The sequence below is a fragment of the Temnothorax nylanderi genome, unplaced genomic scaffold (assembly GCF_030848795.1).
Source record: "Temnothorax nylanderi isolate EJ_2023f unplaced genomic scaffold, tnyl_v1.0 TNYL_tig0092_pilon, whole genome shotgun sequence".
In the NCBI taxonomy this organism is placed as follows: domain Eukaryota; kingdom Metazoa; phylum Arthropoda; class Insecta; order Hymenoptera; family Formicidae; genus Temnothorax; species Temnothorax nylanderi.
In genome coordinates, this window is record NW_027249154.1 from 326090 (window position 1) to 350339 (window position 24250).

The window sequence follows — 24250 nt, forward strand, 5'->3', positions numbered from 1 at the left end:
CATGTCGTAAGTTTCTTTCTTTCACGGCAATTTTGTCGTTGTCGTCATGATCTGACAAGCTGCCGTACAGTCGTTGCAACACACGGGGCGGAATAGCGTTTTAACGGTCGATGATAAATCCCACCTGCCGGTAGCTCGCCGATGAAATCACCTCCTCTGTCCAGGCGACGAAACGCGGAGATTATTCCGCGCGTTTCTCTGTCTCCTCTATGAACGGAGGTTTCGACGAAGGGTAGGACGGGCCGCGACGTGTCCTCGGAACGAGTTGATTGTATCCCGAGACGCTCATATGTACGCGCTGGACTGACTACCCGTCCGGAACACGAAAGTGCACTCCGACGAGTTACGACTCGACGAAGCGTCATTAAGAGCGTTGTTTGCCTCGCTTATTAAGAGTTATGATTGCACGAGATACTTATTAACTTCCTCCTACGCGACCTACACTTGTGACCGCTGAATCCATGCATGTCATTACAATACTGATCCGCGGTTGCTTTCTCTTTTAGCATCTCACAAGACCGCTTACGACAATGTCGATCAATATTAAATTTTGATTAAATGGATTTTTCTTGGCCTATGTTATTATAAACATTATAACAAGTTTAGATTTATATATAAGTTCAGATTGTAGATAAAGATTATAATAAGAAATATGCCATTATTTTTTATGTACTTGTTCATTATACGAACTTATTCATTGTTTTATTGTAATAATATAGGATGAATTTTTTGTGTATCTATATTTTATGTATCAAATGTATATATATATTATTTCATTATATTAAAATTGAAACGCGCAGATTATTTTGTACATGCACATAATTCGGTACGACTTGCAAAATTATCTTTGAATCCTCCTATTCCATCTGACATTCTCGCGACGCTTTTCATATTTTTTTCCTCATCTTCATTTTGTCGCAAAGGGGATACTTCGGGGTTTCGGCCCCCTCGGATGCCTCGTATAATGTCTATGTCCGGAACACTTTGGCAGTTTAACGAGACAGTTGGCCGCGGTTGATCTACGTTTAGATATTTTTCTCATCAACGTTCATCCCAGTATATGGCGCGGCCGCGAGGCCGGATTCTGGTAGCGCCGGGGTTGAAAGAACAAGGACGCTGTCTAGGATGGACGTGACAGCGAAGAGGAGGAGAGGGAGGGACATATTTTTCTTGAAATTTGTCGCGACTATCTGCCCAAAGGGATCTACCCTCGTGTATAATTCCCAGATGGAGAAGCTGCAAATCTCGACTCTTCTATCTCCTCTCCTCTTCCGTCTTCTTTCCGCCCTGTGTTACGACTGGAAGCTGATATAAGCGTTCAAGTCTTCTGCGCTTACGCGCAGTGAAGGAGGGAGCGATAGGGAGGGAAGGTGGATTTACGCGTGAATCGTACGGTAGCTTAAGGCCAAAATCCGGAGGCCTCATGAAATACGCCGGCGAAGGTGTTGCTCTCTCAAAATCGTACTCTTAAACTTAATTAGTTGGAGACACATTCCGTGTCCCTCGAAGACAAACGAATTCTAAAATAGGATACCTTTGGCAAATTGTATTAGTTAGTATCTCAATACAGCAAACTTTAAAAACATTTAATAAATAAATCATGTCTATTTATGTTAACTGAGATGTTTCGATAATTCTTATATTACATGATTAACATGACAATTTGGAACGCGAATGCTCGATGATATTATTAATAGCCTAAAAAGAATCATTATATTTTCTCCGTTGTCAAAAAATATATTGTAAAACAGTAATTTTACAATTCTCACGTGAACCTGCAATACACGCACAATTTCACACGTGGTCCTCAATAATAGATCCTGACAAAGTGCGCGAAACCATTCCCCGAACTGAAATCCACCCTCAAGACGCGCGTACGATTTTAGTGCCGACGCTTTCCACCCGCGAAGCTTTAGACACACACCCTCCGCGCGGCTCACAAATCTTCCCGACTTCGCCTAACGCGCATTAGGGCTATCCGTGCGAAGCGTGTCGCCGAGGAGGGAGCATAAACGCACAGCCGATTGTCGCAGATGCCTAAGACGGATTTAACGACTCGCTCGCCTCGGCACGGATTACGCGCGGCAACCGGCAACTCGTACACCTCGGGCACGTTTATTTGGCAGAATTAACGCAGATAATGATCGCCGTAAACTTAGCGGCAAACGTGTTCTGCAACACAATAAAATAATCTGTAATAATCTGTCCTGGGAAAAGGACGTTCTAGACACCGCGACATTGTTCCTACAGATTCTTCGACTAATTTGAATCTGATGTATTATCGATTAAATGGTTAAGCACTAAATGTAATATCTTATGTAATATCGATTGAAGTAGTTTCACAACTGAATTAAATAAAATTGTCGTTTACATTTTTAAACTTTTTTCAAGTAAATTTTATTTTCGCTGAGTGAGTTTAATTTATTCGACTATCGGGATACTTAATATCCTGAATATTGAAAAAATGCAAAATTTGTGACTTCGATTAACCAATCATGTTCACATGACCGATATGTAAAGACCGTCTTTGCGATTTATCGCGCCTAATCGCGCGATCACGCGGAAAATATGCACCCCGTCATGTGCATCGACCCCAATGTAGGTCAGCGAAGTCAAGGTCGCGGTTCTTTAATTCGCCGGTTCCCCAAGCACATAAATGGAGGAAATTGCCCCCTCGTTTTTAGCAAGACAAAAAGGGGCCGGAGAAGAGGCGTCAAGGCGCATTGCGAGTTGCGAGAGACAGTCGACTGTGAAACTCGCTTCTTCCCCGCTACCGCCCTGCCATCGCGGAAGCCATCCCCTAGCATCCCCATCCCGTTCGGCTGCTCGATCCCCATGGAAGCGTACATATTTAACGTGACCCCGCGTGAATAATCGATGGGCGAAGGCGCTAGCCATTTGTACTTCTCTGGTTACTAACTGCGCCTTCTTTAAAGATTCAGACCATCCCACGAGCGAGAGACATTCCTTTCTACTTTTCTAGTAGTGAAGTGCAGCGCCGGTCGCGCAACGAAGGGAGACGAGGAGCAAAAAGAGTCCTCTTACCTGTCTTGACAGTTCGATGGTGACGGTTGTACCATTCCAGACAAACTTGTCAAAGAGCATCCCGAAACGCGTTGTACGTTGCCTCGAGTAGTTTAGCTTCGCAATAAGAGCGTGAGAGTATTAAATAAGCATTTTATTTTAATTTCGCGCGTCTGTTTTAGTCTGATTTAATCTGTCAGCGATAAATACACCATAAAAAAGATAACATAATATGTGATTCTTGTTACTTTTCATCATGGTGTATAATTATTTATTTTTCATATTATAAAGTTATATTAAAATATAAAATCATGTAAAAAAGAAGGAAATTTTTACCGTTTCTAACGCATGTCAAAACAATATATATACTATGAAATGTATACATACATACAGCTTCGTGAATAGCACTCAAAAAAGCAATCAATTTAAATAATTTATTTTTTCTGACTTATTTTATTAATTGAATCACACACACACATCACACTGTATGCACTGTTACGTTATAAAAAAATTGTATAAAGTTACTCGAGACATCGTACATCGAGATACACCTGAGCTCGCAGCCCGTGCAAAGTGGAAGCATCCGTCATAAGTCAGACGTCCTGAAAGATGCATCGTGAATTATTTATTGTGGCGCGCGGTCGAGTTTCTGTCTCCAAGGTGACATCTTGAAATGTATTTCGGGGAAGGGAGAGGGAGGGGAGGGGGAGAGAGAGAGAGAGAGAGAGAGATTTCCTCAGAGTGGGCAATATGGCCCGGTTGATTTAATAACGCGAGTCTGGCGCCTAAGTATTATTAATATCGCGGCATATCCCTGCGCGCCCTGGTCACGAAAGGGTTGAAAACAGTATTCTATTAGGAGTAATGATTTAACTTAGTCGGCTCAACTTGGTCTTCTGATATCTATTTGCAAAATCTACATCGGGCAAATGTCTATACTATAAACGAGGTATCAAACAATGTTTCGGGGAATAGCTTAATAATATATTTTTATATTCACACATTTATTCTTGACTGATAATATTAGATATCAGTTGTTTCTTTTCAAATATTTTTAATTTAAATTTTAAACATGATAGAATGTCAATCGCAATATTGCTATTTGAATTTTAAGTTGGCTTAATTTTAACTGGAACTCAAGATACAAAAATAGTTGTTTAATAATTTTTCTTGTAATATTATTGAATCTAAAAAGAAAATAGGATGATTAAATTATCATAATCGTCAAAGATTGGTGAGATGACCGACAAGTCTTATGAATAAATGTATAGTTTTTCAAGTTGATCTTAGATCAAACGATAATCGAGATTGAATCAAAATCACGCCTTTACAAAAGTCTTCCTAACATAACATGATTACATCACGATTTGCTCCAATCGATTTTTTACAGAGCTTCCATATTTCCCGTAGCCGCTTCTGCTTTGAAACTTGAGCAAATGCACTTCTTATATTCGAAGACGTATCGGGCTCCGTCTTGAGCTTGTCACGCGAGTAAACAGACCAAGCTAATGAAAACAAAACAGTCTCGCAGCCAGCTAAGGTTCCCCACGCGAAAGCAAGAACCTCGGTGGCTGCGCTGGCAAGTCTACAGGAACTGATAACAGACGCTGAAGAAAGGCGGATTACGGACTGAGGATCGTCCCGTAGAGACTCGTAGACTGCATCCTGCGTTCCTGATTTGCTTATTCAAATATGCCGCTTAACAAAGAGTAATAATTCAAATGGCATTATCTTTCAGCATCACACACATTCAATACGATTAAATACAAACTTCAATATCTGACAATATGTCACGGCAATAATCATAATAAATAAACGCCAATAATTATTTCAAATTATCACTTCGTTAATTCTAGATATAAATTATTATAAAAATTAACATTTAACATTTAACATTTAACAAAATGAGCTCGCAGCGAATGCTAGCTGCGACTTCTCGCATTTCGCGGGTCTTCCCGGAAGTTCGGAAGCGCGAAATTGTTGGCAGCATTGTTGGCAACAACGGGACTCCTAAATTACCATTTCCGACTTCATCGAGTCTACGCGCGGAACTTGCCGTTTCCCACAGATCCGCTCCGTGGGATTTTCTACGCCCAGCAGCACCTTCGCGCTAGCAACACTCCGCATTGATATTAATGTTGCCTCCTTCTCCGTGAATTAATATTAATCGTCGCAGCCCGTATACGTGTTCGCGTTGCGTGCGTGGCGGCGCGAGGCCCCGGAGGCCTGTTCCTCCCGAAAACATTCATCCTTACCGGGCCTTCCGCGTCGTGTGTGTTCAGCCTCCGCGAAAATTCGAGCCGACATCCACTACGAGTCGGCAAGGGTTGGAAAAGCAACGGGGATGAATACCACTTCCTAGCGGATGGTATGAATTTGTTTTAAGAACTCCCTCGCGCAATTCTCTCGAGTAAAACGCTTGCCGCAGTTTACGACCGTCGGTGCGAATTGCGTGCCATGGTGATATGTATAAGATGAACGTGGCAAAATTGGGATATTGGTTTTTCATCCGACTCCAGCGTTTAAATAATCTACTCGAGAAAATTATTTACTCATAAAATTATTTGAATTATATGTTTGCGAATTGCATCTGTATCCTTCGAACGAGCAATGCAGACATCTCCGTGAAGGCAGCTTTTTTTGTACTGTTTAAAAAAAATTAATACATTGCAAAAACAAAAACGCTTCAGCATATTTTGTGAAACTTAAACGCAAAATACTTTGTAAAACAATCACATCGCGACATGAAATTTTTTTATTTTATTACATAGCAATCGGAAGTTAAATATTCTAAATCTTGAAAATGATTGCGCGAGTTACGTTGCAAAGAGAAACGGAAAGAAGAGAAACGCGCTACGTCAAAGAACAATAAACTTATCGAAATTGTACATTCCGCGCTCATCTCAAAGCCGCGGTTCAGATCTCGTTACTATACAGAATCAACCGTAATCCGTTTCTTGTTCGACGAGTCGTCGCTCACGTGGCGTCGCGTGGCTTTGTGGCGCGTATAACCACGTATAATACGCGAGCGCATTACTTTGTTACCAATCATCGTCGACTCGCACGGCGCTATTAATTAAACATAATATATATATATCTCAACGATGGAATTCCGAGACTCGGAACGATGGAAACTCAACTCGGGAAAACCTTCCTGCTTTTTTCCGCGAGTAATTATATCGTTCGTTTAACTGCGCGCGTAATCGAATTATATACACGTATGGGAGAGATCTCTAACCGACGAATTACCGCGGTTCGATGTTACAACGACGAAATAACTCGACAAGCCGAGCCATGAATGATTTAACAAATGAAAAATGTAATTCTGATGGAATGAGAAATAATATTGAGATCACAGAAAATATTTTTCCCGAGATGATGTTTCCCCGTATAATCTGTTACGTCTGCAGAAACAAAGAAAAATGGGAAAGATAAGAAGTAAAGTACTTGCGATTCCATCTTTCAGTATTTCATTAGAAGCAAATATTATTCCGACAATGCTTGAGAAGTAAAACTTACGACTAAATATTTCGTTCATATTCAACTTGAAGCGATTTACGCGAAAGCTGCGAAAACTTTCTCGTGTTCAATTATAATAACGTGGCAGATTCGTGGAGTATTTTCGTTTCGCCGCGATGCTCGTCGCCTGTTTCGCAAGCAACTCGAGCATCATTACCGCTATAACGCGGATTAATTCCCGATTCGCTGCGCAGCATCCGCTCGCGACAAATCGAGTGAATCATCGTGTAATCGAATCGTAATTAAGTCATTACCGACACAATGGCGGAGAACATTGAACACGTCGCGACAACAAGATGCAGGGTTATATGACGCAAGATTCGTCCCGAGACAAAATTGAGCAGGCAAATGCAATATTGCTCTTTCGAACGTGGTTTCAAACTGCCAATACTGAATTTCCGGAAAATTGGTATGGCATTTTTGTTCGCTGCCGGACGATTGAATCAATTTTTGAATACGCGCGAGTAGGCTCTGATGCATAATCCAAACGAATGAATTTTAAATCCAAACGAACCGCGCCGCGGCGCGCCACGCCGTGCGTTTATGACGATATGTATTATCCTCGGAACAAACCGCGGCCGATTGCTTTTTTTATAAAATTATAACGCGGCGCTGGCCATAATATACGCGCGCCACGCGGAAAAGCATCGCAAAATTCGCGGCGAGCTTACATTCGACCGGGACTGGATATAGCGACTGCAAACTAATTTTCGCGGCGTACCAATAAAAAGTCCGTTTAATGGAACACAACCCAAAACGAGTTATTCCTTCTCGCGTTGCATTCGAAATTTCGACTAACCTTCCCTCAAATTTTGTTCAAATGAAAAGAAATGCTGGTGAGGTAATTAGAGCGAGCATAATATAAAAAAATTACCGCCGAAGTATTATTTTAAAACTTGAATCACATGACAAGTTAGGTATATATCCCCAATATTAAATTCAAATCCAAAACGACCTAAGCCAGTTCTTCGCATCGGACGAATAAATGCAGTCGCCGATACAAGAATTTTCCCTCCAGGCCCCATTCTCCCGGCAGAACGAGACAATTACGTGACTGTCAGTTCGAGCATGATTCATGAGCCGGAAAATACGAGGCAATTTTCATTTTTTATCGTTCGCCATGTGCTCGAGAATCAATCTCGAGGCGACCGTAAAATCGCAGTGCGAGCGAACAGGATTTCCCAGCGATGTTAAGGCAGAAAAAGAAAGGCGGGTTATATATACATACATATATATATATATATATATGTATGTATGTATGTGTCCTCCCGATGAAAGTGGCAAAGCACGATTTACGAGCGCCACTAGGTACGATGTGGGCTAAAGTTCACCGAGTTTATGCTCGACATTAAACGCTTTTACGCTCTACCACCATAAGTCACCTGCACTCGAAGTACAATGGCATTTAAATGCACTTTATCGATTATGATCCCAAGGGTCGAATATCACGGAGGGGTAGACAAGAGATGGAGCGGATCACTCAGTGGACGAGATGCAGGCCACCAGGAGGTGAAACGATCTATAACGAAGTCCGTTATTGCCGCGATTCTTGCGGGAATCTTATGGCGAACGCGGTAAATACGATTCTAGGCTGATGAATTATGAATTCGGCATACCGCACCGTGATAAAGCCATTTTATCGTATTCGCCCTCTTTTCCAGACGATTAAATTCGCGTGAAACCTGCAGGGAAGGGGCAAGAACAGGAATATAATGATGTGAATGCATTGTGTAACACGATCACGATTAATCGATAAAATGCAACGATTCTTACTAGTTTTTACATGGTGCTTATTTAGTAGTTTGTCACTCTGTTTATTGCTTATGGTTTTCTATGAGATATAAAAAGTTTTAAGATATAAAAAGTATTAAGATAGTTTCAATATTTATTTTTATAAACCTTAATCATAATTGTTATTTTATTATTTGATGATGAATAGAATCTTTAAATTATAATTAGAGTAAAATCGAATCCGTCTTTGGGTTCAATAATGACTTCTACGTTAGATTTCTAAATAATATATTTAAACGATAAATTTGCAATAAAATTTGTGTGACCTTTTCATGAATTTCTAATCTCGTAATTCTTCGACGAGCGTGAAATACGTATGTATCTGTATATCGACCCGCAATATAATTCGCCTTCTATTTCTCGCTTCTCGTTCAGTCCGTCGAGTAATTGTTTACGCGCCACGTCGGACTATCGAACATGACGCACACACGAGCGAGCGTCGACGTACCTGTTGAAAGCTCCAGGTGCGGGCACAGCCAAGGGTCGGACAGAGTGGGCTCTGAACCTGCCCTGCCCGCTAGCTGTTGCTGCCGTTTCTTCCGGGTCATAGTAATTCGATACGTACGCGGAACGGACGCCTTTTTGCATCGGCGCGCTTGTTTATGCCGCGCACGCCGCCGACATACCGATGGAAAACGGGAAATTGAATAAAGTTCGCAGCGGGAGAGGCGGCCGCACGAAAGCGCGTTCGGGTATATCGAGCGGAATGATATATTTGACAAGGTCCGTATTGATACGTGCATATTACATGCGCGATAGGGGGCCACACGTCGCGCCGCGCTACACCGCGTCGCAGCCTCGACCGTCTGACCATACACGAGCACGTATCACTTACGGCCGTACGATTCGACTCATCCCGCCGCGCGCCGCCTCGTCTCTCGAAATCGTGCCCTTTTCTCGTTCTATACTGTCACTGTACATATATATCAATGCTGAAATAAAATTCTAAAAGAAAAGAAAACCGAAGATAGCAGAGACAAAAGATATTTCACGTCACGTTTGATTTATCCCAAACTGTGCTAATTTTTATAGTTTCAAATGACAGTTTGTAATTAATCACCAATAAGAATTAGAATTTCCGCGAGTCAAATATTACTTTAATATTCTCATAAAATCCTGAAGTCAAATAATGAAGTAACAATTATGATTAAGGTTTAAAAAAATGTAGCGAAATCTCACTCCGCGACGATTAAAGATTATCATTCGTGTTCCTTATAATAACGAGTGGGTTCGATTCGGGTGGACCGGAAGCAGCCTCCATGCATCGTGATTCATTTATGAATATGTAGAGGCGCGCGATGGTGGTCAGACACCGGAAAACTCCGGATAGCCTGGGCATGAATATGCTAAGCGTAACGCGTAGTACCGGAGGGCTGAAGTAATTTTTTTTCTCGCTGCATCGATCCTCGCAGTTAAAGTGTGAGCTCTATAGTGAAAAATAATTTCGCAGTTTTATTTGCCTTTTCGTCTCTCCGCCGCGCCGCCGCACCGGTTGGTCGCACAGTGAAAACGTTGTTATTCTTCAATTAATCGACATTACGAAGTAGAGGGAACAGATTTGCAAAAATCTCTTCATTTTTCTTCATCATGAGTTCGAATTAACTTCAAAAATTAACTCATTTCAGTTTTTATATCTTGTGCACATGCTAAATCAATATAAAAAAATATAACCATACAATGAAATAAACATAATGCTGAACAAATAGTGCTGGAATTGTGCTGAGCAAATTATGGAAGTGATGTGTGACAAAAATCTGAATTACCAACATGCAATTTAATGATAAATGTATAAATTATATTTTATCTCTAATACATATTTACTATAATGCAAGGTAATGCAAGTAATGTTTTATTTGTTAAAGAAGAAAAAGGATTAAAGGAGAAAAATACAAAGGAGCAAAAGAGCATCGATGTATTATCAATTTTCTTACGCGCGCGCAAGGAAGAAGAAAGAAAATGCTGAAGTTATCGAGGCCAGAAGCGTCGGCCGCCGTAGGAAAGCATTAACTTCATCGCTTATAATCTATATTTTCTCTTTTGGCGGGCATACCGGTTACAGAAAATACGATAATTATATTATAAAGAACGAAAAGTTTATTAGTATTTCAGACAGGTATTCCTATTCTATCCTTGCAACTCGATTTAGTGGAGCAGCCAGCATTCGCGGAGTAATGAAATTACACGTAATGATATTGAAGCATTATAAAATCGCGTGAGATGCATATTCAATATTAAAAGGGTATAATCCCAAAATCTGAACCTCGTTGCCATTTAGATCTGAGTGTCATATGCACCAAGGTGAAAGCCATGGAAGTAAAAATTAAAAAAATGTATAATTTCTAATTATTCGGTGAATTGCTGGACGCAAACTTTAAATTTTTTAATTTTTTCTTAATTTTTCAAATATATATATTCTCTTTTAATCTTTTAATATAAAATAAAACCAATTGCTTCCATTTATTCTTTCTTTTAACTGTGAGTTCTCAAAAATGAATTTTTAGCAGATGTAATTTTGCTCAACGTAAGTTCATATAGCCACTGTAGATCTATTATTTTTACGTAAATGCGAGAAGAAGCCTCTTTAACGTCAACGGAAACAATGAATCGACCGCCAGAGTAATTCTAACAATCAGTCGGAGCTAGTTTTAGGAAACGAATACGTTCGCTTGGCAGAAACGGGCACAGGGAAAAATGAGTTTTCGATACGGAGCATAATTCCTGGCCGCGCCCACATCGGCAGAACCCTTTGCCTTCGCCGAAAAGTATCCGCGACGTCAACGTTCCCTTCGTTACGACTGCTCGTCACGCAGACCGTTCTTCGGATATGGAAACCGAAAATTACGAGCGCGGGTAAAGTTCGGCCTTTATCTCAGGCTTTTATTACATCGGCTGTCAGACCGTACGGTGTGTGTGGGAGAAACGCGTGCCGCGGAAACACGTGCGATTTAACTCGCGACGACTATAATTGCGCGCTGCACTTTACGGCTGGTCGTCACGCTGATGTCATTGATTCCCTGAGAGAATTACCCTTCCCTCTTTTTTAATGTCTATTGCACGACGCCTGCGACGCCGTTGCTTATAATTTTCCAGCAAATCGCGGCGTCTGGATAATCGTTCCTTTAATCGGGAAACAAACCGGCCATTGTCGCTCACGAAAATTTGTCCGGCCGGCTTAATTATTCACTTTTTTCGGTGTTTCGCGAGATATCACCGCGGAAAACACACGATATCGTCGGGGCAGAGCGATAATTACGCACGCGTGTAAACGACTTGTCGTCACGCGAATTGTACATTAATCCGCCGCTCTGGCCGAGAGAAAAGAAACTCACCCGCTCGGAAAAATAGGAATGTACATTTTATTATAATTACGCGAGCGAGATACAATCGCACATTGCTGGATGTCATGGCCTATTTATGTCGCACTGTACTTAATATCGATAACAGTAATTCGTCTGATAAAATACAGTAATACACGATTGCAGTCTTGCATTCAACTGCATGTTAGCTAAGCACAAAATTTTTCACTTTCCAATGAATTTTACATGCTTATTTATTTCTTAATTAATTCTTGTTAAATATTAAAGTGCAAATTGAGTGTTTTAATTATTTGATCAAGAAACGCGAGGAGAAAAGGAGCATTTTTCGCCTCGCAAGCGCGACTGGATATATTCGTCGGAAGCGAGCATTCGAATTCAGACGTTTCTTAACCCTCGTACGCATGATTTCGATACGTTATCCCTGCCCGATAGACGGCAATCGTCGTGTCTTCGTCGCCGAGATTTATTACACCGCGGCTTTAGGCAGAAGCGAGCAATTTACATTCCCCGCTACACGTACGTTCGGTTTCTGCGGCTCGACGGTATATCCAAACGTCGAGACGTCTCCCCGACTGCTATGCTCCTCGTCGAAATTACCAGGGATTACGTACGGAGGAATTGCCTGACGTGCAGTATAGTGACGACGAAATGGTATACTCACGGCACGCTATTAGACACTGTGATTATTATTAGCGATTATTACCAAGGCAAATGGTATTAGAAGAAGACATTTAAGTCGTGTTATGTAAGTTCCCTAATACAATATAATTAGACATTTGTTGCTTTTTTGATAATAGATTACAGATAAATATTAATTTAGAAGTAATTAATTACGATACGTTCTAATTATTACATAGGATATGTTTCTTTCTCGCTTGAAAATCTATCGAGAATTTCTATGTTTTATTTAGTAAAGTATTAGTGATAATTAGGAAGTACATTTTTAAAATAAGGTATAAAATGTTTTATTTTATCGTATCTCGATACGCCTATTTTGATTATCCTAAGATCAACGTCTAAAATTTCACAGAAGACCGAGTGAGTGGTGTCTAATGGACCCCCACCGACCGCTGTCGTTCAAAAGATGTTGAGATCCTTCAAAGGATCGCTAGTACCAAGTCTCATTTGCATTCAAGATTGCGAAGGATCGTGTACAGTGTGATTCTTGGGGCCTTTTTGGCCGTGTACGATGATGCAAACGTCGGTCGTTGCTAGTCTTTTTGTGGGACGGTAATTGGGTCAGCGGGGTTAGACACAAGAAAACGGATGATGGACGAAGAAACGAGAATATTCGATATAGAGGAGAGGCAGAGGACAAGGCTGACGAAGACTGACTTCTCGTCGAAACGAAGTGGCCTGAAATTAGTTTACCTTTGGAAACCAATTTCTTTCTCTTTCGTTGCCCTCCACCCGCCTGCCACTTCCTGTCTGACATAAGAGCGATTTTTCTCCTGCGAGAGGAGGGGCTCGCTCCGACGAGTAACGAGAGACGAAATTGCCGAAGGGAGGAAAAAATAATAAATGAACGGTACGGGACGAAAAGATCAATGCCTGATAATACGATAAGTAATACAGTCGTTCTTCTTTCCTCTTCGCGTTTATGCACTGAATTGTACGAGCAATATAAATGCCTAACATCACGTGCAATACGCTCGTGTTAATAGCCCGCGCGCTAATTACAATCTATACCTAGTATGATGTTGCACTCTGTGAAAATATAGAAACACATGTGATTGAATCTATTTTATCGCAACAAGTAGAAAACGAGGCACGCGACGAGTGTCGCCTTCTAATGGCCTTCTTAAGCGGCATTCGACAGTTTCATGCAAGAGAAAATTAGCAACATTATTAATTTATAGAGCTGTATAATTTAAAGTGAGGCTTTCTGCTTATTAGGACAGATCTACCTCATTTGAAAAATCAATATGTAAATATCATACTCGCATATTGCTGAAGAACATATAATAATATGAAATAAATGGAAAATAAGGAGCTGTTATGCTTAGAATTAATAAATTTTGACATTTTTTGCGAATCTTATTACTTTCGCCATTTCACCGTTTTTTTTTCACCAATCCACCATTTCACTCCAAATACACATACGCATTTCCACATCCACATACATTTACATTTACATTTGATATCGATGTGTACACGAGAACATTGGATTATCGCGATAAAAGTTAAAGCGGATTTGCGCGTATCCGCCCTCGTAAGTTGTGGAATGTATCAAGTGTTTCTGATTTGCCCGGGAAGAAGGAAGGCGGGAAGGGAAAAGAAGAAGACAGAAACTGGTGGAAGTTGGTGGCTCGAGGAAATTTATGACTGTCATACTTTACGGTACGTCAAGCTGTGTTCCTTACGGCCCGACTGCTATAATCTAGGCACTTAGCATCTTAGAGTTTAAAACGCGATACTTTCTAGCTCGAAGAAACGCTCTCTTCGCCATTTATTTTATATATTTGCGCCATATATTTTGCGATCGTTCGAAAACTACAACCTTTCCTCGTCAACTGCTGTAAAATTATTTTGCTGTAAAAATGTTGTACCTTTCTAACAACTGAAGGCGACGTTCGATAATTCCATCAATTATCGTAAATTCGCGAGTGTTTATCTTTACCGCGGTATCAACAACCGGAAAATATTAGAAATGTAAGTCGAGCAACCGGATAGAAAAGGGCCGGACGCGACGATCAACAAGAATAAGTGAGGTAGATATTATAAGTAACTAGGCAAGCTGTGAGTCAAGCCGAGCATTTCAAATTGTTCCTTTTCACGTCGCTTGACGCCGCGATATTAAGCGTACGTACATGTACAGCCGCCATTATCCAGCCATTACAACGTCACACCGTTGTACCAGCGTACACCGCGAGCGCGACGCTCGGTCCGGGCTAAAGTAGCGTGCGGCACGCTTCTGCTATACCCGCTATCGCTACTTGACTGACAACCCTAACTGACGCAGGACCCCTTTGCACAAGCCAGCCAGCCAGCGAGCCGGTCCGCTTAACCAACCCTCTGCCGTCGTCGCCGCCGCCACCGTCACCGCCGCCACCGCCGCACTGCCGTCTTCCCTTCCCGTGCACTTTACTCCGTTCACCCGCGGCTTTGTTAGCGAGACGACCACGGAAGTATTGCGTTACCCTGTGTACAGGTACGCTCTTGTCGTGTGCCACGTCGCGGTGCCTGCATACTGAATCGCGAAATTTTGCCCGACCGAGATAAGGTGTATACCGAGGCGCACACTGGCGAAGGGGACTAGCAAAGAAATAGAGTTCTTGGGCTATAAGCCAGGAAACATGTAAGCTTTTAACATTGTAAAAGTGCGCATAGATTAGTTCGTGGAAAGTAAATTGTATTCTGATGCTAATGCAGCTTGGTTGATAAATAATTTCTCAAGATTGAACTTACAAGCTTTGTAAAATCTTGTTTGCGGTAAACACGTGAAAAATTATATGGTAAAATAGAAAGATTATACAAGAAAAGTCATTTTAAATTAACATAGAAACGCATATCTAAAATTCATCTGTTGATTATATTACGACGTTAATAAATAATTTCTTTCATGTTATTAACGTTCGAGGAAGATCAACTCGAGAAATATAAAAATTTTTTCCCGAATTGACTTCTGATCGCCAGGACAGGGCACGGGATTATACTCGTGTCATCCCGTAGATGTTTCATCGTCGGGGAAAATTCGACGCTGATGGGATTGCATTCGCCACGTCTCGCGAAAATCAAATTTGTCGGTAGTACACCCTTTTGCGAGGGGTGAAATACCTCTGACCCATTTCATGACGTAAATTTTGTTCGAATCGCCCGAAGGTCTTCACGGTGTAAATTCCTTAACGGCCGAGTCATGACTGCAGAAACTTTAGCCCCTTGTAATTTGCCCTGAGGCCGGACATTTAGATGGTTTTAACGATACCAAGCTATAAATATGCGTCGGATTATATGTCAGTATATAATCGCGATGTAAGCGTATTTAAAAAAATATTTATTTACTTTATAAAGATACCGTTTGTCTTTCATAACGCACTACCATTTCTATAATAACTTTATAAAATTTGCACATCAGTTATATCAATAATATACTAATAAAATTGGCTGAGAAAAATATAGAGACGATAGGTTTCTCTAATAATAATGGAAATATATATAAATATAAAACATATTTATTTCTCCCACTTCTTCTTCCGCATACTAAACTAAATTAATTAATTAATCTAACGTGTGTTTGCGTGACACATTTCTTTTCCTGTCTACGAGAGATACGACCAGTTTACATGCGAGATCGGTTAGTGCGCGTTAGAGGCCGAATGTCGAGATTGCCCCGGGGCGACTGTCGAGAAGATTACTATAGTTTTAACGAAGAGTTTGTGCTGATAACTACTCCCTTTGAATGACGATTATTTAAATAAATCGCGTTCGGCGAATAATCTTCGGTTAAAGAGCGCGCAATCGCTGGCTCGCGGGGCCCTTTGATGATATTCGTTGTCGAAGTTAAATCCCCTCGGGTCTTCGCTTCTCGTCTCTTACAAACGAAGGCCACACGACGCCAGACTGCGGAGCACCGCAGTGCGCCTTGTTGGAAACCGAAGTTGAGACACACTCCAGTTTCAACAATTAGTTTCCGTCATTCGCGTCTCTCGTGACGCAGGCTCACGTGAAAGCGCTTTGCGATTCGCCAATCAGATCTCGTTCATAACAACCAATATCCCTAGGGCGCTATCAGAGAAAGAAGCGTAATCTAATTCTCGATCAATTTCGTTCACGTAGTATCAAAGCCAAAATGTCAAGTTATACTGAAAATAATGATGCAATACAACAAATCATGATAGATGAAAGCAACTATTGTAAATTATTGTGAAATTCTCTTACATTGATAGCTAGATCATTTAAATATTTTTGCTACTGCGATAATAGAAACAAATATTTCAATTTGTGTACATTAATTTATTATTGCTCAAAATGAATTAGAATCAATCATACTACACATACAATACACTCTCACATTTTTGTATTCAAAACTTTTAAACTCTTTAATCAGCCTCTTATAAAGCCGAGGCATATATGAGTCGCTCTTGACATGAAGCCACGCGTCATCCCCAGATATTTCAATCTATTGTAATTATCTTCAGTATCGTTATTGTTACAGAAGAGATCTGAAGTTTATTATAAAGTTATTATCAATCTCAGCACTTTGCATCAACTTATTTAATCTTGCATAATAGGATACAACACGCGGCTATACAACGTATAGAATGCACAGCTTAGATTGCTATCAAACCTTACAAGTTGCCTATCTGTAGCACTAAACCGCTACCGGCATAGTTTTGTTGGGTCTCCAATGTTCAGTAATTATTATTAGGGATCATTACGGAACTTTTGACGGGCATGGAGCAGCACATAGCACCGTTGATATTCAAATGTGTATTTGTATAACTTCGTATTAGGCTAAATGGCAATTTCGCTTTGCGAACGTCGAATCAAAACTATAAACTCTTGGCATATGGCTCGACTGGGATTACCGTGCAGATTACATATTCCCTTATGCAGAATGTACATATGTGTTATAGCAAAAGCGACAAATCGTCATAATCTTATTAAATATCAATTGAGTTTAAAGTCCAGTGTAACATTCATTTAAATTTTTCGTTAATTAATTTTCTGTAATTGAAACAGTCTATATTACTGTACGTAATTTCGCATACAATACATTATACTAAGTTTTCGTAGTTGTATTCTCTTCATTTTTACTCTGATACATCTTCTTTTATTGTTAACTTTCCATTTCTTAAGCGCATATAATTTCACACTTTTAAATGTCATTCTCAATTTATGAAGTGATTTACAACGGCGTCCTGCTTCACGTTATATCGTTCGTCGCATTACGTTATTTATCGCCAACAGGCGAATCAATCATCGCTTGATTTTATCGTGCAGACGATGACCCGATCGTGGGTCAGACGAGAATTTATGTGGAACTTTACGCGACATATCGCTCATTTATAAGCACCGAACATGCCGCGCCATATGATCGTAAATTGGCAGATAATACCTCCGAGGATGAGTGCCATCATAAAACACTTGTATGTTGTAACCTAACGTGTACGTAAGCGCCTCGTCGGTTCAAACGTTAAAGAATTAACGCGCTACTTCCGTCGCAGGTAGCATTTCCGGTGGCATCGTTTGAGCGCCTGTATATGCATCACATGCATGAACAATATTATTTAATAGCCCATTACTTTTGCAATGATTAATAAAATAATTTTATTAAGTAAATTTGCATTTTGTCCATATCACAAAAATGTGAGCACTAAATCCTAACTTGTAAGAATGCAATTAATTTAAAATATTAATGTATATGTGTGTGTAACTACAAAATTTACACAAAAGAAGATAGAGAGATACCGGCGAACATTTTCAAAACGGATTTAATGTCCAATTTGTAAAAGCACTTGAGCGCAATGAGTAAGTTACTCGTTGGATTAAGTCCTTAATAAATCTTGGAGAGATCTCTATGATCACTCGCGCGTTGATCACAGTTTATCGCCGAGCTTTCGTCCGAATCAGTTACATGTTTCAGGCCGGACCGCGAACTAATTAATTCCAACGTACCAGCGCGTAAACCTGAATTCATAGCCCGTGGAGAGGACGCATAAATTCGGGTAGAGCGGCGGTAAAATTCCCTTCCCCGCCGTTCCGTTTCGAGGACTGTACGTACTTAGACGAACTTTGACGGTTACGAGGCAGGCTTACCGGAGGCCTCCGTCCTGAAATGTAATTTTCAGGCACTTTATTGCGGTACGTGGAAGTCTATCAAACATTGGGACTCTCGAACATGATGAAGGTCGCTCTCTCCATGGAAGCATCCCGAAAATTTCCCTTCAATGTTACGAGCAAGAAAGAAAAAATGTAAAAAAAAACCATGGATATGAATTAAATCGAAATCGTATTGCAATTAAAATTAACCAACAAGCGTTGCAGTAATAGTTTGATAACCATGCATTGCATTGTACATCAATTTATAATAGATTTAATGAAAAATTCAGCATAGCCATTTTCAATTTTGCATGCAATATGTGTACATGACATAGTTTTATATTCTGCTCGATAATTGATTGTGCATACCACAAAAACTACATTCTTTGACAAAAAAACGATATTACTTATTTCCATAATAAATTGTTACGATAATATTTAAAAAAATGTATTTTTCCTAGATTTACAAGAAAATGGCATTGCATATAAAAATATTAAAAATATATTGTTAAAATTTCGTATATTATTTGTGGAAAGGTATTATCTTATCGTGTTAACAAAAATCTCCGTAACAATTAAGAACCTAAATAAAATATCCATAATGGTTTATAGATTTTACATGCAACGTCTTCTCACAAACGTTTGTATTCAATTTATTGCAAAACTATTTCTTTGGATTTAAACGCCATTTTCTTGTTAATCCAGAACTTCACGCTGCAAATTGCTGCGCGTAATGGCCGTAACGCGTTGCGAACCGGAGCTGGTTTGGTGCAAAGTGTCCTTCGCCAGCTTCGAGGACCCGAGACCGATCCTCCTCCGGCCGGGCCCGTTCGAGCGGAATTGATATCCCCCCTCGAAATCAGCTTCGTAACGAAATACCGGGTAGCTGCGGGCAAGCACGTAGGACCACCTCGCAGATAGCCGGGTCTCGGGGAACGAATAGGACAGAGGTCGTCGACTCACCTTCGAGTAGGACACCCTTCGCGAAAGGGTGAAGGGCACTGAAGAGGCCCGTGCGATCGATGCATGCAGAAGTTCCTCCAACAAGACCGTCGAGGGAGCCGTTTTATTTCCGGTCGCTCGATCAGTAGCGCTCCGGTCTTTTCGCGAAACTATTATCTACGTGGCGAAGAGACGCACAAGAGGCGACAAGGATGCCGAGGAGACGGCGGGGTTGGCGTTCGGGCGGTTGGGGGACAGAAACAAAAAAGGCGCGTATCTGTTTTTGTACCTGTGTGCCGTCGCAAGGGACGGGGGAGTTTCCGCATGCAAGAGATAGGACGTGCACCGCAATCTGAACGAAATCTCCAAACCCAATTTCCTGGACAGACAGACAGACGGACAGACGAGCGAGCCGGCGCGAGCAAATCGTGGACCGCTCTCGCGGTACCGACAACATCGATCTGGGTGCACCGGGACCGGATGCGGCTTTAATAATGCATCGCCGTGACTTCGCGCGGACGAACGCGTGCGCCGCGTCTTATCGGTCGGGACGTTAGAGTTCGCTTAAATCACGCGCGAGCGTAAAATATGGTGTAAATCTTTAGATAAAAATAATTGAAAAGTTCGCGGGAAGAACAACTTAATACCGATTAAATTATTCTTTTTTATCTTCGTTTTTCTAGTTTATATTATGCTTAATTGTATTAATACAAAATATTATTTCCCAAAAGTATGCTCTGTAAATTTATAAAATAATTAATTACCACAGTATTTTTGTACCGCGATAATATAATTATTATAATTCATTGTATAGTGACGTAAAACAGTAGTGACTTTAAATTCTGAAAGTACGAATATATTAGCAATAAAGATAAAATTTCAAAAAATTAAGTTATTGAAAAAAAATCAAATAAATCGTATAATAATTCAGATGCAAGAAAAAATATATGAATTACCATTGAAAAATTAACAATGCTGAACTTCCGAAAAATCCGAAAATGCTGAAGGCTACAGATAAATGGGGTCGCAGGTCGTCAACATATATGGTTTTTAATAAAGCAGCAACTACTTGTTTGCCAGAATGCTCAACTGCCCGCTCGACATTTTGCGAGCAATATTCGATTTCACGAGTGACCGGCAAATATCTTCTCGCATATTTGGATACACGCGTTACTCCGCTATTACATTACCCGGCGTCCATTGTGGCTCGAATATCGTAATTGAATGTCATGCGTTCGGGCATTTTTAAGCTACGATTGTTAACTGCTACGATGATAAATTAATTCTTTTGAGATTCGTGCGGTAAAAATTATAACTTCGTATGAAAAATTCAAAGAGTATGTGTAAATGTGTATCCATGCACATATATTCATAATAATAATAATTGAAAAAATCCAAAGCGCAATACAAAAATTTTAATTAAATTTGTGCGTATGAAACATAATTGTATATTATATAACTTAATTGTATATTATATAACTGGCATAATCTCGCGCTGATAATAATGAAATATTATACACATTATCCTATTGTTATTTCTACACTAATTATACCACATTAATCATGGCATTTACATAAAATAATTGACAGAGGCATCACGGAAGGTTGATACAACTGTGACTGTTTTATTAAATGCAATTTTGTTTGAATAATTCTGTGTGCATTTAGTAAGTATCGTGGCTCGTTCAATGACCGATCGGATAACGTGGGTCAAAGTAATTTTAGACCTGACGTTCACTTAACGTAGAACTGTCTATCAGATAATTTTGATGAGCGTATTATTCAAGAGCAGAGCTAATTTATTATGCAATATTAACCTATTGAAGCGGAATCGTCAAACACTTAAGTGAGAGGAAAGCTTTATTTTTAGTCACCAAATGTAATCTGCTGTCTATCCGCTCTATCCAATTGGCTGTCTATCCAAAACTAATTCAATTTCACAATAATTAAGAAGTTTATCGTTAACAGTAATGTTCCACACTCACGGTTGAAGAGTTATATTTACGCTTGCAATACTAAATAGATAATGTGATTAATTTTACTAAAACAGGATATTATTACATATTTTAGATAAGATATCGACGAAGAGTAAAATAAAAAATATATTTTTCTACATAATTTTTTAAGAAAACGCAATATTTATATAATGTATTATCAAATAAGTCGGAATCATTTTGCTGGTATAATGTGTTTCAGATTTAACATTTAATCAATTTAAAATCCTACCATTGATTTTATAACACAAATAAAATTTAATTGCACTCTCTGTATGTTATTCAGGTAAAAGTTATGCTAAGGGTATCACCCGGAGACGGAGGTAGCTTCTTCAACGCGGATAAGCGCAAGAAGCAAGTTACATTAGTGGATCCAGCATCTGGGCAATCTTCATCGGCAGAAGATCGACGGCCTACTGTGGCGGCGCCGAAGATGTTCGCGTTCGACGCCATCTTTACCGAGGAAGACTCTCAAGTAAGTTGATATAAAATTATACAAATATAGGACAATGTCTCTGATTGTTTATTATTTTATCAAACGGATTTAGAGAACAATTAATTAAATTATTCAAATGATTTGTTTGGTAGAGTTCCAGAAAGAGATTTTTACAGAGACATTTGACCTAGTATTACTTTTACGTATAACGTTATTCGAAAAAGTTTGATTTTTACTTTGCTTTTAACCCTTTAATGTACTTCAACGTTAACCATTTAATTACAATGCGAGCATGAATCTTACATGTTCTCCACTATATACGCACTCAGCACAGATACTTATCAAAGTTACAAAAAAGTACCTGAAATACTTTGCCATGAGATTAATTCGACATCGGACGGGACTTAATTTCTGCCACTCACAACTCCGTTAACGTTTAAATTTCAAATGGCACTCAAACGCGGCGCAACGAACAAAGCGGCACTTATAACGAGCGCGTTTAAGATCGCTCGATAGTCAGAGTCTGCACGCGCACGCGAGAGAGAAAGACAGGGATCTTGAGTCAATGACGTCTTCGTCAGCCAGCTGTTCCGGAGTAGTAAGTAGCAACAGTCCTCAATGCTACTTGAGGACTCTCTCCTTCGCTCGCTCGATTTGTTCCCACTCCGGGAAATTCTCGCTCCTCCCAGCTCTTGATTCTTCGAAGGCCGCTAGCCGGCTCGATTCTTCGGAATTCGTGAGAAGGAGAGCGCTAGCTGGAGAGAAAACTCGAGAAAGTTTGCGAGAAATAAAAGAGAGGGAGAGAGTCGCGGAGTGCGGAGAGAGGGGGGGGGAGAGAGGAGGAGAACCCTAGAACATGTACGTGCTCCGCCGAGGTCTTACGTCGGTAGTGGAAACGTAAGAGACGTCCCTGCCGGGCGCATAACTAAACTAATTTCCCGACCTCTAAACTCCACCTCTGACAGGAAAATCCATCCCTCCAGGCGAATGTTGCTCTTTGCCTGTGACTTCCTCGTTTGCTACCGAGCGAGCCGAGCCCTGCCAGCAGCGTCCTCGGGACACTTTATCGTGTTATCATACGGCGGGAATATTTTTATATATTCTTCATATCTTGGAATCAGGCTGTATACATTTTTGTTTTTCAAGATTTTAAATCAAAATCCGTAATTTTTTTAAAGCATATTTCTAATTGATAAAATTTGGGTAAACATGTCTTATATATATTTTTGTGACATATTAATCGCGCTATTAATACAGCATTAAAATCAAGTCAAAGATTTTTAAGTGCTTATCCGGCGAATTGTACTCGACAATCGTTATTCGTCGCATTGAAAATTCTTATGGAGGCCTCTTCTCTGCATATCAAGGATCCCGACGAATTGTATTATGCGACCTTGATGGATGGCGCCGCCGAAGCAAATATCGCTAGAGATCGTAAGCCACGCCGCAGCACGACGTTATATACACATATTGAGATATTTCGGTGCTCCTGAGGGACATTATTGAGCGTCGGATTCAAATGAGCCCGGAGCTACTGGATATTCCTGAGTCCCTCCCTCGCTCTTCGCTCTAACAGCTCCTGTCCCGTTCTCTCTACCTCTCCATTCCTCCACCCGCGAGTACCGTCTGGTACTCCAGAGAGACTGTCCTGCCTACACTTTCCTCTCTTCCCCCTCTTTCTTTCATTCCAATCCTTCTCTTTCTCTTAGCGCTTTTCCCTCGCCCCGGCTGTGTTTAGAAGAACCATAGAAACCAATCAATTGATTCGATCAAATGTCGCCGTCGGCCACGGCGATTGTCATTGAAAGACACAATAGACTCTTTCTCCTCCCCCCCTCCTTCTGTCCTTTTCCTTTTTTTCCTCTCTTCGCGATCCATCGAACTGGTTGCGAACCAGTTGGGGCTTCTGGGGGCGAGCTCCATGGGGATGAAAGAGCGAGTCCCGAATTCGAAAGAGCGAGTCCCAGCGTCCAGCGCGACTTTTCGTCCTTTCCGATTGGCCGTCAAACACACTCTCGCTTGAATATTTTAAAGACCACCGGGTCGCGCCGCCATTCCATCGAGCAACCTACAATCGTTCATCATCAAACCGGCGATCTCTTTGACGTTTTTGTAGACTCGCGAGGATCGATGGTGCCGATCTCCGCCCTTCGAAAGTTCCCGTTATCGACACGAGGCATCTAGCAACGGACAATTGCGAACAATGAAATCTTCTTTTTAATGCCGAGCGAACACAAAGGCAATAGTAATTGTCATGATAAAATTGAATCAAACTGAAATGTTTATATTTCACTGTCATATCACTGTTCATAGCCAGTTATTCCAATGCAACAAAAAATTGTGATCCTTAAGAAATAAATGATACCAAAAAAATAAATTTTACATAAAATACTTTTAAAATGATGAAGATAGAACCTTTCAAAATTTCGTTCAAATACCGCTCGTATGTATAAAGATAGATATAA

General features: G+C 40.5%; 1 protein-coding gene and 1 long non-coding RNA gene across 6 annotated transcripts in view; one reads left to right on the top strand and one right to left on the bottom strand.

Moving 5' to 3' along the window:
- LOC139775100 (uncharacterized) overlaps positions 1–24250 on the top strand; it is a 332957-nt gene that overhangs the window by 274035 nt on the left and 34672 nt on the right. For all 5 annotated transcript variants that reach the window (XR_011718734.1, XM_071710843.1, XM_071710846.1 and 2 more), the window contains exon 8: positions 21636–21824. Coding sequence is in view for 4 of the 5 variants with exons in the window: in XM_071710843.1 (XP_071566944.1) it covers positions 21636–21824 (189 nt within the window). In the remaining variant the exon portion in view is untranslated. The remainder of the gene's footprint in view (positions 1–21635; positions 21825–24250) is intronic.
- The window catches only part of LOC139775105 (uncharacterized), a 205256-nt gene that overhangs the window by 79128 nt on the left and 101878 nt on the right, over positions 1–24250 (bottom strand). The gene's annotated exons all lie outside the window — the stretch shown is intronic.